The 19,803-nt window shown below is 35.5% G+C and overlaps 1 protein-coding gene across 1 annotated transcript in view; it reads right to left on the reverse strand.

Moving 5' to 3' along the window:
• The window catches only part of LOC111043346 (titin homolog), a 62,615-nt gene that overhangs the window by 15,581 nt on the left and 27,231 nt on the right, over window positions 1–19,803 (reverse strand). Inside the window, 6 exon segments of the mRNA XM_039419618.1 lie at window positions 2,111–2,235; window positions 3,269–3,570; window positions 5,160–5,258; window positions 8,341–8,649; window positions 14,998–15,170; window positions 16,748–16,899. Of these exon segments, the coding sequence (XP_039275552.1) occupies window positions 2,111–2,235; window positions 3,269–3,570; window positions 5,160–5,258; window positions 8,341–8,649; window positions 14,998–15,170; window positions 16,748–16,899 (1,160 nt within the window).

Raw genomic sequence — 19,803 nt, forward strand, 5'->3', positions numbered from 1 at the left:
CGAGAGCATGTGTTTCCAAATTGTGACACTCAGACCAGTCGATTCTAGTCTCCGCGCCGTCACTATTTACAAACACATGCTCTCGACTAGAGTTGAGTCTCTTCTCGAACTGAGTCGCGTAAGTGTGAGTTGAGCCTTAGTCCTTTTTTAGGATATAACATTGAAAGTACATTATTCAGTCAATGATCTAAGTGATAATTTAGTCAGTCAGCTGAAGAATTCATTGCATGCAATTACTATACAACAGTTTCCACATTCATTCTTTGAATCAGCTGAGGCTATTTGGAAGCTAACACACAGACAGTCCTTCATACGCTGACATATATGTTTTCAGCTGGTTATTATATAACACAATTTACATCAACAAACTGATGATAGGCTAGGCACACACCAGTTAGTCAAGACAAGACATGATCAGACATGTTCAGTCACAATACTTCTTCACATAGTTGCTTATGAAGACATGTCTAATTGCAATGACTAATCAGTGTGTGTTGCGTCATAAGCAACAATGTGAAGTATTGTGACTAAAAGTGTCTGATCATGTCTTGTCTTGTCTTGACTAACTGGGGTGTGCCTAGCCATACGGGTTGAGATACCAATGTGCGGTTTTCGCCATTCATTTTATCTTGGAACTCTGTATGGAAATCATTTATAACAAAAATCATGTATCACCGAAAATGAATTGGGATTGGTATGAGAGACAACATTGTTGAAGCGACAGATTAATTTTTGTAGAGTAATTTTTCATTTCAAATAGAAACTCAACGATATCTACTGTCAAATAAATTATTCTTGTGGAAAAAATATTAAGCTGTTTCCATAATTTTCACCCACTGTATAATTAAAAGTTGTGGGTTTCAAAAATTAAAATACAACAGTTCATGAGCGAGTTCTCCAACCCAAGGGGTCACTAGTATAATACAATTTTAATTAACTGCAACACTCACAACTAAAGATGATAATAATACTGTGGGTGAAGCCCACATAAACTCTTAGGCTTGTGCGTATGAATGAGTGAGAGGGATAATGATGAAAGATGACGACTACTTGTGATACTGCAACGTAGTATTTTTATTCCGACAAGTTGTTATAGATGATGATTTTACTTGATTGTAAACTAAACTTAGTTTCTGACCTTGACTAATCCGAGAATTAAATAATTATGGTTTACAATCAGAAAACATATTGTAAAGTGCAATTATTGTATTTTATGATGTCAAAATAGTCCTAAAACTTGATTCTTAAACCTAATCCTCAAACTAATTTCAGACTTTAATTATGGTTTATAATCGGAAAAATTATCATATTGTAAAGTGCCCATTAAGGCTGTGCAAAGCGAAAAATAAACTTTCTACTGGTGACATTTTTTAAAAGTTCTTCGATTTGTATACTATCAAGCTATCAAAATAAAAAAGTTTTCGCAGGAAAACATTTTTTCCGATCATTACTTTTTGAGATATGAGCGCGTAAAGTTTAGATTTTTGGTACAGAATATTTCAAATTTGGTCAGAGATAAATCCATCAAATTTAGATGATGAATTCTCCAGTTTATTAAATAAAACAAACATTTTTCAAAAATATATTTTTTTGAGAAAGTTATTCAATTGACCAAGAATGACCAAAAATAACAGCTATTAGTAGAGTTATTTTTGGTAATTGAATAACTTTCTCAAAAATTGATATTTCTAGGAAATATTTGTTTTATTCAATCTACAATAAAATGAAGAATTCATCCTCTGAATTTCATGGATTTATCTCTTACCGAATTTGAAATGTTCTGTCCCAAAAATTTAAACTTTAGGCGCTCATATCTCAGAAAGTAATGATCGAAAACAATGTTTTCCTGAGAAAACTATTTTATTTTGATAGCTTGATATTATACAAATCGAAAAACATTGTAAAATATCACCAGTAGAGTATTTTTTTAGCCTTTGCACAACCTTGGGCTGTTGCTCGGTCCACCTTCTCCAAATATCCCGGTCCCTGTCCACTCTCTTCTTTTCACCATCTGTCTTTCCTCAACCAGCTAAAATCTACTCTACATTGTCCGTATGTATTGTATGAAATCGAAATGAAAGTGAATGTGATTTTAAATTGAAAAACTTACTGAACTCCCTGTCGAATCTGGACGTTCTGGTTCGTGAGGAGCGTCGCACCGCCCTGCCGTAGCGGCGCCCGACTGCCGAGTCGTCTGAGTCAACGTCCTCCAAATCATCATCTTCCTCCTCACTACTGCAACACACACAAATATTCCTCAAAGTTTGGAATTTTCTGAATATTTGTAATTTATTTAATTCAATTTAGAAGTATTTTTTTGATTTAAAAATGTTTTTTTGTGTTTTTAATTGACATTTGTAGTCTCCTATCATCCAGGAACAATACCCAAAAATGTTCGACACTACTTCTGAAACACTCTGTATTATCATCATCTTCCTCCTCACTACTGCAACACACACAAATATTCCTCAAAGTTTGGAATTTTCTGAATATTTGTAATTTATTTAATTCAATTTAGAAGTATTTTATTAATTTAAAAATTTTTTTGTGTGTTTTGAATTGACATTTGTAGTCTCCTATCATCCAGGAACAATACCCTAAAATGTTCGACACTACTTCTGAAACACTCTGTATTATATATACCCCTGTATCTATACCCTGTATCCATCTGAAACACCCTGTATCTATATATCTACCTGGAGCCTTTGAAATCCAAATCATCATCTTCCTCCTCACTACTGCAACACACACAAATATTCCTCAAACTTTGGAATTTTTTCAATATATTTAATTTAATTCAATTTGGAAGTATTTTTAAAAATTTAAAAATGATTTTTGTGTGTTTTGAATTGACATTTGTAGTCTCCTATCATCCAGGAACAATACCCTAAAATGTTCGACACTACTTCTGAAACACCCTGTATTATATATACCCCTGTATCTATACCATAGAGAAACAATAGCGTAAGTAGATATCCCATGGTATAGGGAATTAATGTCGCAACTTTTACTGTTATCTCAAGCCGATTACTGTCGATTATTGTCAATTTTTACTGTTTTGTTGGGGTGATAGTGTATGAACAGCACAATTTGAGAGGCTACCAACGTCACACAGCTGCATAGGAAAAAACTACGTGAACTATCGGCTTGGGATAACAGTAAAAGTTGCGACATAAACGCCCTATACCATGGGATATCTACTTATGCTATCGTTTCTCTATGTCTATACCCTGTATCCTTCTGAAACACCCTGTATCTATATATCTACCTGGAGCCTTTGAAATCCTCATCGGAGCCGTGATCGTCATCATCGCTATCCACATCCAAGGCATTCAACTTCCTCTGCTTCTTCCGGCCGCTGGGAAGTGCATTGTTGCCCTTCGGAACCACTCTCAGCACCTCTTCCTCATCCTCCTCATCCTCCTGTTCCTCCTCATCCTCATCTTCACCCGATTCGCTCTCGCTTTCTTCGCCATCCTCCTTCTCCTTCTCCTCTCCGTTCTCTTTGCGCTCCGCCTTCTTTTTGCTCTTCTTTTTCGTCGGCGTCACTGTTTCATCGCCTTCTGATTTCTGAAAAAAAACAAACAAATTCATTCATAATAACCGACATGAGTCGAAACGTCAAATCATTAATTTAGTTTTTCTACAACTGCTCGTAAAGTTCTTCTTTACGAACTGAAAACTCATCATAAAACAGTTGTTTTGTGAGGAGCGAGCGATAATTTACTTTACGCTCGCCAGCTGTTTTCTTTACGCTCGCTAACCGCAGCGCATATGCAGTTGGCTACATTTTAGAGAAATGCAATTCCAAAAAGTTCATGTGCCTACTTTTTCGCCCCGTTTCCAACAGTCGTAGTGGCAAAGTCTGGTAGAGCTTTGCCTCTCACGCTGAAGATCCCAGGTTCAAATCACGGTCCTACCAATTTTTTTTGCAGATTATACTAATAATTAGTATAAAAAATTATTGTTTTATCTTATTCTAATAATAAATCATTATAAAATTAATTATTATGATTAGATAGAATAATTAAATTGTATCATTTTATTATTACATTGATTTATCAAAATAATTGGATAAATTATAAAAAAACTGTTTATTGTATTGGAATCCAATAATGCAGTTGTAGAAAAAATTTTGTATGTAATTCGAGCGTATCACTCTCGTCAAAATTACCTTGCTCCGCTACGCGTCGCTTGGTAAATGTTTTGACTCGAGCGTTAAAGTCGCGTTTTACGCTCTTAATACATAAATAACTATTTCAATACAGAAGAAAGTGGAACAAAGAGTAAAGCACTACACATACTTGGGAACTATAATAAATGAAAATTGGGGTAATGCACCAGAAATCAAGTGCCGAATAGAAAAAGTAAGAGCAACATTCATTAAAATGAGTGCCTTATTCAAGAATCAACTCTTGCCACAAAAGTCCGCTTCTTGAGATCTTTTCACTGTGTTGCTGTATGGAGTGGAAACATGGACCGTCACACAAGAACTTTCTAAGAGGCTGGAGGCCTTTGAAATGTAGCTGTATAGGAGAATGTTGCGGATCTCTTGGAAAGACAAGGTCACTAATGTAGAGGTCCTGCGTCGTATGAATAAGGTAAAGGAATCATGAACACCGTAAAAAGTCGCAAGATACAATACTTGGGTCACATTATGCGATATGAGAATAGATACGCACAGCTGCAGCAAATACTCAAAGGAAAAATTAACAGCAAATGAGGTCGAGGAAGAAGAAGAACATTTGATGGCTGGCAAACCTAAGGCAGTGGTATGACAAATCATCCACAGTGCTGTTTCGCATCGCAACCAACAAAGTCAACATTGCACTGATGGTCGCCAACATCAGAACCGGATAGAAGAAGAAAGGCGTTCATGTTCTAAATTTCACTGTTAATTCAAGTTTCGACTTCAATTAACAGTGAAATTTAGAACATGAACGCCCTTCTCCTTCTTAGGGTGCCTATCCGGTTCGGATGTTGAAGACCATCAGTGCAATGTTGACTCTGTTGGTTGCGATGCGAAACAGCTCTGCGGATGATTTGTCATACCACTGCCTCAGATTTGCCAGCCATGATGTTCTTCTTCTGTTCGTTAAGTTGATAATCCATGGCAGTAATAATTATATTGTATTTTTTGAATAATGAAAGGTTGTTACCTGAACAGCAGGTGTAGTTCCATCGATTGTTTGACCCTCGACAGCAGCAGCTTCTGTATTTGGAATGGGTAGTACACCTCCCACCGCTTCCAGTTCATCCTGAAAAATTTTTAACCTTACAGTTGTGTTGTGTGTGATGTGGTACTTTTCCATAATGAAAACACAAAATGAAATTGTCAACTACTTTTATAGTTAATACAAAAGAGTATGATAAAAGTGGTTAACAATTTCAATTTGTGTTTCATTTTTAATATTTTTAATTTGATATTTTAAATTTTTGTATTTATATATTTTTTTAATAACAGATTAAAAAGTCTACAGATGCAAATCCAAGTGAAAGTAAACAGGAACAAAGTGTAATATGCAAAAAAATGTTATGTAATGAAATAATCATTTATTTTTATTTCCACTGCCTACTGCTGTATATTATTGAAAGTTGATTAACCTGATCTACTTTCAGCCTACTCCATTTTATTAATCAATGATTTGATCTTATTTACCTGTATAATTATTTTACTTCAACAATTTTTAGTTTTTTTTCTCTCAAATCTTCATATTAATTAAAACTTTTACAATATTTTCATTTATAAATAAATCCTTAGTTGAATTAATGAGATTAACGTTTTGGTAGAGAGTTAGTGGGAAGGATATTTTGAATATTCTTTCCAAAGAATGGACATTGATATGTCCAAAGCTCCGCCAATTTATGTAGATGCATAACAATATTATCTATAGCTATTACCAATTGCTTTTTTCATATCATATGCAGTTCAATAATTATTTTCTTAGTCTATATTATGTAAATTCATCTATAATTTTGCTGTATTGTAAGCTATTGTATATAAGTGTAAAAGCCAGTATATATTGTAATCTACATAAATAAAGTACTCAATCAATCAATCCCCTTAGCATAGAGGGTAGGGGTGGGGAATTTTGATATGTTTACCTCCTTACTACCCTAGACAGAACTGCGGGGTCAGAAATCTTCCAAACGTTTCTTTCTATGCTCTTTTTGAGCATTCGCCTGGACTATAATGGACTGCAAACTCAGAAACCTAAAAGCTACCCTGGATTCGACAGCTCTTAGAAGCGTTTATTTCTCTCTGTTCCACTCACTCCTAACCTACGGAATTATTTTCTGCGGAAATTCTAGTGGTGTGTTGGAGGTGTTCAGATTGCAGAAGTGGGCCTTGAGGGTGATGATTGGGCAATCAATACGAACAAGTTGTCGGCCCTACTTGAAAGATCTTGAAATTCTTCCACTCCCAAGTAATATATATTTTTGCCACACTGCACAGAAAGCAGCTGTTTTCCAGTCCCTACGTAGATCTGAAAGACCTTGTTTGCAGACGACTCTCGTCTGACGTCGGAAAAGGCTTTCTTTCCGGCCTAGACCGGAAAACGTACTCTTTCTAGCCGCTAAAATGGAAGTCCGTAGTTAATGACTTGATCCGCTAGATCGGGCGAGTGTCCACTTTCTTCATCAGCTGAAGTCGCCAAGATTTCAGTTCGAATCTCTAATCAAACTAATTCAGCATTCGCTTCGCAACTATTTTTATTCAATTATTTATTGTTGATTAGCGCATTCCGAATTTTCAAAAATGCTTGAAGATGACGACGCCCGTGATATTCCAAGTGAAATTTTAAAAGAATCTGAAATCCTGACTGCAAATCTTCTACCACTAAAATCAAGAGATAGGTACGATAACTTGACGAGTATTCTTTATTTTGTATTCTTTATTTATTTTGTCAGCAATACCTGTAGTGTGGCGAAAAATATCGTTCGCACCACGGGCAAAAATGTTTTTCCGGCTCCTAATCTTTTCTAGTCCTCGGCCTACGGCCTCGGACTTGAAAACCGATTTCGAGCCGGAAAAATCTCATTTTCTCCTCTAGGTGTGAAATATACTATTTCGAAACAATCTGCTTCACCAAAAAACAAATTCACGAATTTAACACAGGTGAAGCATTTCATGGATACTCGACCAGATACAGAAGTAACTTGAGAGAGGATGCGCACCGGAGTAGCATGTATGAACGAGGTGTAAGGAGCTCAGGTATTCGAATGTTCAACCTGTTTCCATCTCACTTGAAAGAATTATCAGGGAGGAAATTCAGAATTCAATTGAGAAGGGAGCAGCTGTCAATTGTTGCATATTCAGTGGAGAATTTCAATGAATATTACAAACCTCAAGTTGGAGGTTCAAGAGGATAGCACACATTTTCTGTGGTATAAACTTGACAAATCCATATTCTGTAGAAGGTCAGTGGATGAAATGAAATAAATAAATGAATAAATACATAAATAAATAAAACAAGTAAATGGCAACAACTTGCCGGTAGAATTGAAGCATGATAACCTGTGATATGGTAACCTGTTTTCCATGATAACCTTTTCCAACGATCATGAACGGTTTAAACTTGGCCGATTTAAGTAGATATAGAAAAATATTTTATTATTGAATACAAATTGCATTTCATCTTCAGACCGTTCATTCATTTTTCAAATTACTCAATAATAAAAAACATTTTAAAAATGAAGTAAAAGCTTGGCTTCTATTACAAAATTATGTGGAGAGTTTATGTTCAAGAGTAGAATAGATATGAATTTGCGGGTTTCATTGGATAAATGTCTTCTTTCTCTCTTGGAAATTGTGTGAAGATAATATTATTATTCAAGCTACATGAGTTATTTTCCTATAATGTTGATAATTATGGACGGAAATTTAAGAGTCTGCTAATTGCCTGGAATGTGCATTGATTGTTGGTTATTCTTTCCAAATGAAGGGAAAGTAGATTAAAATGGTAATGTACATGTATTATCTAAACTAAAATTCCTCACCATGTCATATTATGCAAGTTCCGACTCGGCATAATAATTCATTGCTTTTTTTTCTTAATTAAAAATATGATGGTGCCCCAAACAGGACTTTCAGTCCTCGGGTACTTTAAATTAATTATTTATTTCTTTTGATGTAAATGAGTTATTGTGATTTCTTTGTACAACGTGTAATACTGTATTATTTTATTATCTTTATTTTTATAATGTGCTAGATTGTTGTTGTGATATATCAACTGTACGATTCATAATTTTTCTGATTATGTGTAATGTATAAATTGGAAGAATAAATGAATTTATTATTATTATTATTATTTGTTATGTCCTGATGGGATGACTTACCTGGATGGCCGAATTGATAAGATCGTCGAACTCGTTGAAGCGATAGCTGACGGCCGCCTGCCGACGCTGCCGCAGCTGATAGACGGGCTCGTCGTCCTCTGATTCGGCCGACTCTGCCGAACTGGACTCGCTGCCACCTTCGGACTCGTCTTCGGCCACTTTCGGCGACTTCTTCTCGGCCGACAGCACGTTGTCGAGGCTGATGCCCACGTAGGCGAGCCGCTTGCGACGCAGCTCCTCGTTGGTGCGACGCTTCGTCTCCTTGTCGTACGTCTTCAGCGTCTCTTGCAGGCGGCACACTAGCGAAACCTGTCGAGAAACGGGCACAACAGAGAATGGATTTAATCAAACACGTTCAAGAAATTTTTTAGAAAAAACAGTTCAAGAAAAATTTAGGTTTTAGAAGTCAATCAATTATCAATGTGGACGCCACACCACTACAACAACAGATGAAAGTGTTGAAATAGTGAACAAAATTGTTTTGGAAAATCGTTGAATCACTATCAGAGAAGTTGCAGAAGATGTTGGGATATCGTTTGGCTCGTGCTATGGAATTTTTTCGGATATTTTGGGCATGAAACGTGTGTCAGCGAAGTTTGTTCTGAAATCGCTCAATTTCAACCAAAAGAACCGTCACATGACAATCGCCCAAGAGCTATTGGATGATGTCAACGACCCAGATTTGTTCAAAAGTGTCTTAACAGGTCTAATTGCAATGACTAATCAGTGTGAGTTGCGACATAAGCAACAATGTGAAGTATTGTGACTAATCGTGACTAGTCTTGTCTTGACTAATCGGTGTGTGACCAGCCTAAGGCTAGGCGCACACCAGTTAGACAAGACAATACATTATCAGACATGTTCAGTCACAATACTTCACATTATATAGCTTATGAAGACATGTCTAAATTGCAATGACTAATCAGTGTGAATTTCATAATAAGCAACAATGTGAAGTATTGTGACTAAACGTGTCTGATCATGTCTTGACTAACCAGTGTTCGCCAAGCCTAAGGCTCAATATTGTCCAAGTGGAAGCACACTGAATCACCAAGATCAAAAATCACCGAGCATACCAAAATAGTCTGACCTTTGTAACTGTCAAAAAGTAAATTGAACATGCTATACACTTGAGACATAAGCTCAGGACATGTGTACCAACGCAGGAAAATGAAAAAATCTAAAATCAAATGTGCGTTGCCCACGAAATTCAAAAAATCAAATTTTTTTTGAACAAACCTCGTATATCAAGTGCATATCCTAGGCTGGACAACTCCTCGCTCATATTGTACTAATTTTGAAATCAGAAAGTTGTAAATATATGTGAATCAAGGCTTTCCTTCTCCTTAGAACTAGTGATGAAAGAAATTTTCCAAGAACAGCTCGAAACACAGCTACCTACGACGAACAATTCGTCTCACAGCTATCTACTATAGAAGGCGGTGGTAACAGAAAATTGGCAACTGTGCAGTCCTATCATTTACAAAGATTTTGCAACGTGACTCCCACTATAGACTTAGCTGGTCACGTCGAATACACGCCATACCAAAATAGTCTGACCTTTGTAACTGTCAAAAATAAACTAAACATGCTATAGAATTGAATTGAATTGAATTGAATTTATTGCCAAAAATCACATACAAATATTTGTGCAATACAATCACTAAAGTATGCAATATACAATCACCTAAAAATATACATTTATTGTAACTTGCACAACAATAATTATCAACGTAATCAATGTAATATTCGGCACTGCCAACATAAGAGTCCTTGTGTGTTGGCAGTGAGTTGAGGTTAAATTATTCTGCTTCAATTCAGGTCAAGTAAGAAGCGATATAAAAATTAAAATAAAAAGAGCTAAAGAAAGTATTACAGCAATATACAAAAGTCTCAAAGGCTCAGAAAAAAAAAATTAAAAACTTAAGAATAGTACATACTATATGACAAAGTAGAATCCAATTTACCACTGTGACGTCTTGAGGCCATCATGAAGTGAATATTTCACACAGGGAATACATAAAAATATACGATGATGAGGGAACATTTACAATACCTGGTTCGAGAAAGTGAAAATGAAAAAACCATTGCTCAATGTTTTTAGTAACAATGCTTGTTGGATACAATATTATATTTTATACAACTAGTTTGAAGAATATGTTATGCTCAATCCAATAATCTATGCTTTTGCTTAAATTACGTGTCATTTGTTTATCTATAAAATCGTTTGGAATTTTATTTATAATGTAGCTGCAATAATAGGTAAATTGATGCCTGCATATGGTTAGCTTAATGAGTTCTGTGTTGAATCTATTGTTAGGACGTGTATTATGGGGTGTTATGTGTGCAGGAAAATTAGATTTATTCTTATTGATATGGAGTATTATATTTTTCATATAATTCTGTCTTATTGTAGGGACCTTAAATTCAAGAAAAATGTCCCTACTAGGATAGAGTCGAGGTCTTCCTAATGCTGCTCTTATAATATGTTTTTGTAAGATAAATAATTTCTTCAGATGTGTATCATAAGCAGCTCCCCATACTTCATTAATATATTGAAATAATGAGTGAGCGTATGCAAAGTAAATTTTCCGTATAATGTCTATGTTTTTTATTTTATTTATTTTGTAAAAAATGTAAATGAGGTATTTCAACTTTGAGCACAAATAATCTATGTGTTTGTTCCATTTTAAATGTTGATCCAATAATATACCAAGATATTTAATCGTGTGAACCCTTTCTAATGTTTTTTGTGCTTCTGTATTATCTGTAGAGTTTTCATTGTTATTATTTGTTGTCCCTATTTTAAGATTTAAATCTGTTGCTGGTTGTCCAGTTATATTGGGTGAAAAGGTGATATACTTAGTTTTGTCAGCGTTTAAAGTCAGGATATGATCTTGAAGCCATTTTCTAATAATTATTAGGTTTCTATTGGCTATATTGAAAGTTTCTACCCAGCTTTTGCCGCTGAAGATCAATACAGTGTCATCTGCAAAAGACAGAGTGGTGCAATCTTGGAGGTTTAGTTTGAGTAGGTCATTCACATATAACAAAAAAAGAACTGGTGAAAGCACAGAACCTTGAGGCAAGCCGAAACCTGACGTATATTTAATATCAGTTTGACCCTGAAGATGTAGGTATTGTTTCCTTTCAGTCAAATATGAAGAAAATAAATCATTTGCTGCACCTCTAATTCCAGCCCTATCTAATTTGTTTAATAATATATTGTGAGGTATCGTATCAAAAGCTTTTGATAGATCCATGAACACTGCAAGAGTTTTTCTATTGCTATTAAAATTGTCAAAAATTATTTTGTTCAAGTGGATGACTGCATCTTTAGTAGACTTATTTTTTTGAAAACCAAATTGCTTTTCATTTATTATATTTTCTTTCTCTAAAAAACTCATAGTTCTGTTTTTTATTATTTTTTCTAATATTTTGGAAAGGTTACTTATCAAGCTTATCGGTCTATAATTTTCTGGTTTTTTTAAATCTCCGGTTTTAGGTATTGGGATGATTCTGGCTTCTCTGAACTTTTTTGGGAAATATCCTTCATTTAAACATTTGTTGAATATATGTTCTAAGGGTCCAGTTATGTGGTGAGAAATTTTTTTTATGAAAGGTCCTGTGAAGTTATCTGGTCCTGGTGTAGATTTGTTTTTCAACTGATTTATAATTGACATTATTTCGTTTGAGTTTGTGGGGTTGAGAAAGATACTGTGCTGACATGAATTTGATAGCGATCGAGGAACTGGGATATCACTTACATTTCCTGATATTTTTCTGGCAAATGATACACCCACGTTAGCAAAGTAATCGTTGAGTATATCTGCATCTAGGCTTATTTCTTTTGTGTTTTTCTTTATTTCCAGCAGCTCGTTAATGTATTCCCAAGTTTTCTTGGCGTTATTCCTATGTTCATCGAACTTCTCATTAAAATAATCTATTTTTGCCCTTTTTATTAAATTATTTAAAGTATTCCGGTAGTTTTTGTAGCGGGTTTGCAATTCAATATTGTTTGGCTGTCGTGAGAGCTTCCTGTGTAATTTGTCTCTTTCTCGGATTGCATTGACTAGACTGGGTGTTATCCATTTTTTTAGTGGTCTATTTTTTTTACTTAGTCTGATTGTTTTTGTTCTTTTGTGTGTTAGTTGTGTCAATTTTTCAATGAAATTAGTAACCATTTGATCGATATTTTCGGTGCTGTAAACATCAGACCAGTTTTCAACCTGTAAGTCAGCTATTAATTCGTCAAAATCAGTTACAGTTTTAGTCCATAACTTCTCGGTTACCGTGTTATTTTTCATGGCTTCACTCAAGTGCAGTGAAATACTGTAGTGATCTGTTATATTAGTTTTAATAATCACGCCACGCTGCAGGTCTCTATTGTTTCCCCCCTCCTTAAAAAATATGTGGTCTAAGCAGGTACCATTTCCATTGACTATCCTTGTCGGTTTATTGATGTAGGATTTAAATCCATTGATATGTAGTGTGCTCAAGTACTCATTTGTTAAACTATTGTTTTCTAAAATATTAAGATTTATATCGCCCATTAGAATTACATTGGTAGTGTCCTTCATTCTGTTTAAACAAGCGTCTAGACTTGTTACAAAATTATTAATGTTGGTAGCTGGAGAGCGATAAATTAATATTATTGTATATTTGATGTTATCAATTGAACACGCCATACCAATGGAATTTGATTCTTCAATATCCAAATCGATCATATCAAAATGAAAATTTTTATCAACAAATAAACATATTCCATCACACTTTGAGTGTTTACTTTTCTTTTGTACAACATTATATCCTTCAAGACTGTAAGTAAAATGAGCATCATCCGTAATCCACGTTTCTGACAAGGCAATAATATGAAATTTAAAGTTTATATTAGCCAAATAATGAACCAATTCTTCAAAGTTTTTATTCAGGCTTCTTATATTAGTATGAAAGAAATTCAATAGGTTTTTATTGCTTAAGTTTTGTGGTTCATATGAGAATAAATCATCTATCTCACTTGTATCATGATAGCCTATGAGATCGTCATCACATTCAAGAACTGACATAGAAGTAATCTGTAAGAGTATAATACTATTCTGTAAAATGTATAATGGTATAAACTATAGAGAGAAAAAAAGAAAATGAAAAGAAAATTAAGAACAAAGATAAAGAAAATTTTGTTAAAAAAAGAGGGTAAAGCTATTTACCAAACTTGCGACTTCACGCCGCGCCTCTTTTATACAAGGAATAATGTAAGAAAAAAGACTTTCCGTCACATAAGAAAGATCCAGAAAACTTAATTTAAAATAAAATTGAAAGATAAAATGAATTCCTAAGTGAAAAATGATTTTATAACAAAAGTAGGAGTCTTATTGCTAAAACAAATAACAAAGAAATGAACCCGGATTTGATACAGTTTGGAACAAAATCAGCTGATACTGCAATCGTATCAGTCAAACATAATAAATTGAATAAACTCTTAGAATAGCCACCAACAATCCATTTAAGGCGAAAGAGAAAGATGAACACCAAAACAGAAAATCATGGTAATGAAACCGTTATACTGTATGCATTCACTGCGCTGAGTCACTCTGTTGATAAGGCCAGGAAGCTTATAGAAGCTTCAGACATCTTCAACGTTTCATCTTTTGTTGAAGTGCTGGGGCGTCCAGGCGTCGAGGTTCGTCATTGGCATTTTCTCGGCCATCGTTGAAGAGATTGTACCACTTATAAACGTTTTTTTATTACCAAGAGTAGACTCACCTTATGCCACTGTCAATATTACAAGTGTTTTGGAGCACTTGATTCATTTTTTTTTTCGCCACACTGCACAGAAAGCAGCTGTTTTCCAGTCCCTACGTAGATCTGAAAGACCTTGTTTGCAGACGACGTCAGAAAAGGGTTTCTTTTCCGGTCTAGGCCAGAAAGTTGTCTCTTTCCAGCCGCTCATGGAAGTAGTTAATAAGTCATCCGCTAGATCGGGCGAGTGTCCACTTTCATCATCAGCTGAAGTCACCATGATTCCAGTTCCAGTTTCGAATCAAACTAATTCGCTTCGCAACCAGTTTTATTCAATTATTTATTGTTGATTAGTGCATTCCGAATTTTCAAAAATGCTTGAAGATGACTGTGGTATTCCAAGTGAAATGTTAAAAGAATCTGAAATCCTGACTGCAAATCTTCTACCACTAAAATCAAGAGATAGGTACGATAGCTTAACGAGTATTCTTTATTTATTTTGTCAGCAATACCTGTAGTGTGGCGAAAAATATCGTTCGCACCACGGGCAAAAATGTTTTTCCAGCTCTCAATCTTTTCTAGTCCTCGGCCTACGGCCTCGGACTTGAAAACCGATTTCGAGCTGGAAAAATCTCATTTTCTGCTCTAGGTGCGAAATATATTATTACACAACATATGAAGCAAATTCTTTGATACATTTTTTTATAGAAGAAATCGCCGAGCATAACAAAATAGACTGACCTTTGTAACTGTCAAAAATAAACAAAACATACTATACACTTGAGACATATGCTCAGGACATGTGTACCAACACAACAAAATTTAAAAAAATCGAAAATCAAATCTGCGTTGCCCACGAAATTCAAAAAGTCACCTTACTTTATGAACACACCTCGTGTGTGACAAATGAATACTCACATGCTGGCAGGTGGGACAGTACCAGTCGCCCTCTGGTATGACCATGAGGGTGGGACGAAGACAGGATGCGTGCCAGCCGTTGTCACACTTGTCACACAGCAGGATCCACTCGGGGTGGTCCGCCTTGCTGCACTTCTGGCACGCGTGGTCCTCCACTTCCTCTTCCTTGTCACCTGGCAACCAATCATTCAAATCTATTTAGAACGTAATGACGACAGCCAGTTTTACAGATGAAAATAAATGAGAGAATGAAGTCTTCAGGGTGATTGATAACATTTAAACTAGATTTATCTATGACCATGTGATAATGTATAGTGAGATCCATGTTACAATGGCAGTGTTTGATTAGCAATGGTATTGCTATCCTTGTCTATCATTCAACAAAGCTGATAGCGCTATCTCTGTCTCGCTTTGCTCTCTGTTGCCAGATCGTCTTTTAACAATGTAGAATTAATAATCAATTAACAAAATATTTCATCTTAATTATGAAAATTCATTATAAAATTATTGAAAAATATAATATTTCTTTCTTAATAAAATATAATTAATTGTTTTTAACGAGAATGAACAGTTAATATTACATCAATAAACCTGTATCAGCTACCATCTATAGAAGGCATTGACAGGACAGAGGTTCGGCAACGTTGTTCTGCTATCTTTCTTAACTGTCATTATAACGTGGACCTCACTATAGACATTACACATTTAAATTAGATTTATCTAAGACCATGTTACAATGTAAACATTACTTTTCAAAACTATACTATAATGTGAACATTATGTCAGGACTTGAAAATTATAACACAGTTTCTGATGCACTAAGCAGGTTTCAACATTAATTAATATTTGTCTCAAAAACATTAGTCGGGTTTAAAGAAAGGAGACGGGGCCGCGCTACCTGTGCACTGGGCTATTGTTCCAAAAAGGTGCATCCTCTAACTCTCGACTAGTATACTTGATTGTCTTCTGATTCCGCTTCACTACTCTCATTAGTGGTCCCGTGTGCTTTCTTGAAGGCAATTCTAGCTGGTAGCACCAACTTATCTATTACTTTGCACCTTACATCTGTTACTTGTATTTTCTGCAATTATTGAATGTAAATCAGTGATCAAGTACTTGTAATTATTGTATTATTCTCAATGGTTCATTTGATGAAACTCAACTTGCTCACAAGCTGTATACAGACTAACTTGTGTTACATACAATTCGATACTTATTGAACGTACGATTTTTTGGCGTCCTTTCAAATTCTATAAGATTGAATACAACTTGGCAAACATATGATGTGTATGGTGTATCATGTGTTTGTCAAGTCCCATTCAATCTCGTAGAATTTATAAGGACGGCTCTCAAATATACGTTCAAAATTCGATGTGCGCTTTACACACCACGTACGTTTGACTAAATTTGTACTTGTCATCGATAGTAATGTGTGTGTTTATCTAATCACTGTATGCTACCATTGGTTTACAGCTGAAAGTGCCTTCAAGTAACCACCCTGGTCCACCAATATATTCCTCGGAGTGAAAACCTTAACAATAGACCACGAAAATGTCGAAATTCAATAACAATAGGTGACCACTGAAGGGTCTCTAGAACTTCTACCAGTCCATCCATTGTTTTCGGCGGCCTCGTATCATTTCTTTAACCCTATTAGTCAACATACTTATTCTCAAATACAATATTGATATTATATTCTCGTATTAAACAGATATTTCCTCAAATACAACTAGTAAAAATTTGCTTTTACCTTTCTGAGCAGTACGAGCTCTCCTGATTGGCTGATCATCATCGCACTCCAAGTCGGACTCTGGCGAGAATTCGTGATCTGATTTCAAAGTGAGTACTTCCTCTTCCTCCTCTTCTTCTTCAATCTCGAAATGCTCCTCTTCTTCCTTGGAACTGGACAACAATAGATAATAATAACACTCAACATTATATTATTGATGTGGATGGACAGAAGATGATGCCTACAATCTCTACATTTTGAAATGAAAATACCACATTTGGGTTCTCTTCATTCAACTGCATTCAGAGTCTATGGGCCATATTAATAAAGTTGAGCATTTGCTTATACTTCTAAAATATGGAGCATATGCTTCATTTCCTATGAATAAACGTGAGCAAAACCTTTTGCTCATGCTCATCAAAAAAATAATTTGAGCATTTGCTCAAAAGTAAAAGCTTATGATCAAAATTGTATGAATAAACTAGAGCATTTGCTCAACTTTTGAAGCAAATGCTTAAAAAAAGGTGAGTCTAGTCTGGAGTAGCTTTTCATTATTTTGCTCGTAGTAAAATGGCTCATCTAATTCGTGTGAGTAAGAGGAAACTATACCAGATGTGATCACTACCAATAGTTGAGAACTATAAAACTCTTTTTAGATTCAACCATGATTCAACTATAAAACTCTTTTTAGATTCAACCATGATATATATCACCATTATTCCTACAAAAGATACCTATCTAATAAAAAGATAGCCATCACAGAATAGGAAATAGTCATTTAAGAAGAAGAGAGTTTAGACGATTATAAGAAGGCTATTGAGATTATAAGATTATGCTAAAGATTATTATAAAGATGACATTTTTCACGCTATTATTTCAAAATTCAGAACTCAACTAACCTAAAACTCAATTCATGGATAGAGAACAGAGCAGAAGACGCAAACACAAGCGGTGTCTATTTAGCGCTAACCTTTCGCTATAAAAACAAAGTAAGGCCACAAAGGCGAATCAGCTGATGGAAAATCTTTAAAATACGTGAGCATTTTCTCCAGAGCTCCGGAGCATAAGGTACGAGTATAAGGTAAAGCGTATTCATATAAAAATGAGCAAATGCTTATGCTTCTACCTAATGCTCATGAGCAAAACCTTATGCTCCATGCTCATGCTTATGAGCACATGCTCTGTTTTTATTCACAGCCATATGTCACGACAAGTCTTATCAATGTTTAAGGCCGGTTGCAGACGAACCACTATCGCATGTGGGATGTGGGAGCGATTATTTTACATCTGTGGTACCACAAACGCAGCGCATATGGAATGCATTGGCAGGCATGGCAGTGGCACTGATACTTCCACATGGCGTTGCGTGCTGTAGTATGAGATTATTTTCCTTACGATTGTCGCACCCTTAGACCAGATATAGAATAGACACGCTGGGAAGTCAAACGTCTGAATCCAACATGTATGACGTCATACTAGGGCATTCTACGTTATAATGGCAGTAAAGAGAGTTAGGAGAAAAACGTTGCAGAGTCTCTTGAATTGACTCCATTTTGCCACTGAGTGTTCACAGCTGTTACTCAATTCATCCCAATAAATTTGAGCTAATATTAATCTCTATTTCCTTGATAAGATAATCAATTTTATGTAATATTAATTAAATTCATCAATGAAATATCTTTTTTCGTAATTTGATTCAAAATTTTGCTTTGCGATCAGATTTTTATGTTCATACAAATCTGAAATGACGGCTAATTTAAAAAGCTGTGATACACCAATCTGAACTTCAAAACAACAGAAATAAAGTTGCTCGGTGGGTATTCTATTTCAAATTCTCTTGAAAATAATAGCAAAATAGAAATCTTATTTCTAATAACATAATTTGAATGAAAGTAATTTTGATATAATCTTCAATCTTCATTTATTATCACATTGTGTACAAATACTTAACATGAGGAAGGGCACAACAGGCTCATGCCCAAAACTGTCCCATTCCCAATTTATACTATACTGTCCAAATCAAAATGTTGGTTATGTCACTTTCACTTTTCAAATTACAAAGCAAACTACAATGTAAACAAACTCTACAGAAAAGTTTTCTATCCGATGCTGACGTCACGATGGGACAGTATGGCAGTAGTGATGTTGGCTTCATCGACTTTCAGTGTGAATATACAATGGGCCGTGCCCATTCTATATCTGGTCTAAGGTCCTACCACTGGTTTGGGCACTACGCTTCCCCTAGCTTCTGTACCACAATCGCAGTCACTGTGACTTTGAAATAGCTCCTAATCTTATCAATTTCTAATTGGCAAAAAAGGCTTTGTAGCCAAGCATTATCCTTCTTCTTATTTCTAAAGATATTCTATTTTCTTGGTTGACCGAAGGCATAGCCACCTCTAATACCTGTATTAGAGGTGGCTATACCGAAGGTCATCGTTTTGTCTAGAGCTTCTTATTTCATCATTGTATTGGGCTTGTTATTTGTATCGGGAACGCGACTAGGTGTCACCCCGACAACTTGACACCCCGTCAACCTGTCCCCTTTTAAAACCGGGTTTAAGGGGACAGGTTGACGTGAGCCGTCCCCATCAACTTGTCTCCTTTCTAAGGAGGTGACAACTTGTCGGAGGTTCACTCTGACGGGAGGATGCGAGGTGTAAACGACAACCTAACACCTCGCACCCTCGCGTCAGAGTATCCCCCCGACAAGATGTCACCTCCTTAGAAAGGAGACAACTTTCGGGGTGACAACTTGACGGCAATTGTATATTTTTACGAGGGTACAAGTTGTCACATATTGCCAAAATGACCAGGTGTCAGGTTGTCGGGGTGACACCTAGACAGCGATCCTTATCTGAATCATTGCAAAGTTTTCTGCTCAAATTAACGAATAACGAATAATACATATGAGGGGGTCAGAATACAAGGGGTCCAAGTGACATTTTTTTGAGTTAGCTACAGTAATCGATAGCTGAAAGTGGTAAAAATCTAGTATACAAGAGGTATAAGCGTAAGTCCATGGTTTATTCTATCTATAGTAGGCTGTGGTAAGTCTAATCAGTGCTGACATCTGG

Source organism: Nilaparvata lugens, chromosome 1 (genome assembly GCF_014356525.2).
Source record: "Nilaparvata lugens isolate BPH chromosome 1, ASM1435652v1, whole genome shotgun sequence".
NCBI classification, from domain to species: Eukaryota; Metazoa; Arthropoda; class Insecta; order Hemiptera; family Delphacidae; genus Nilaparvata; species Nilaparvata lugens.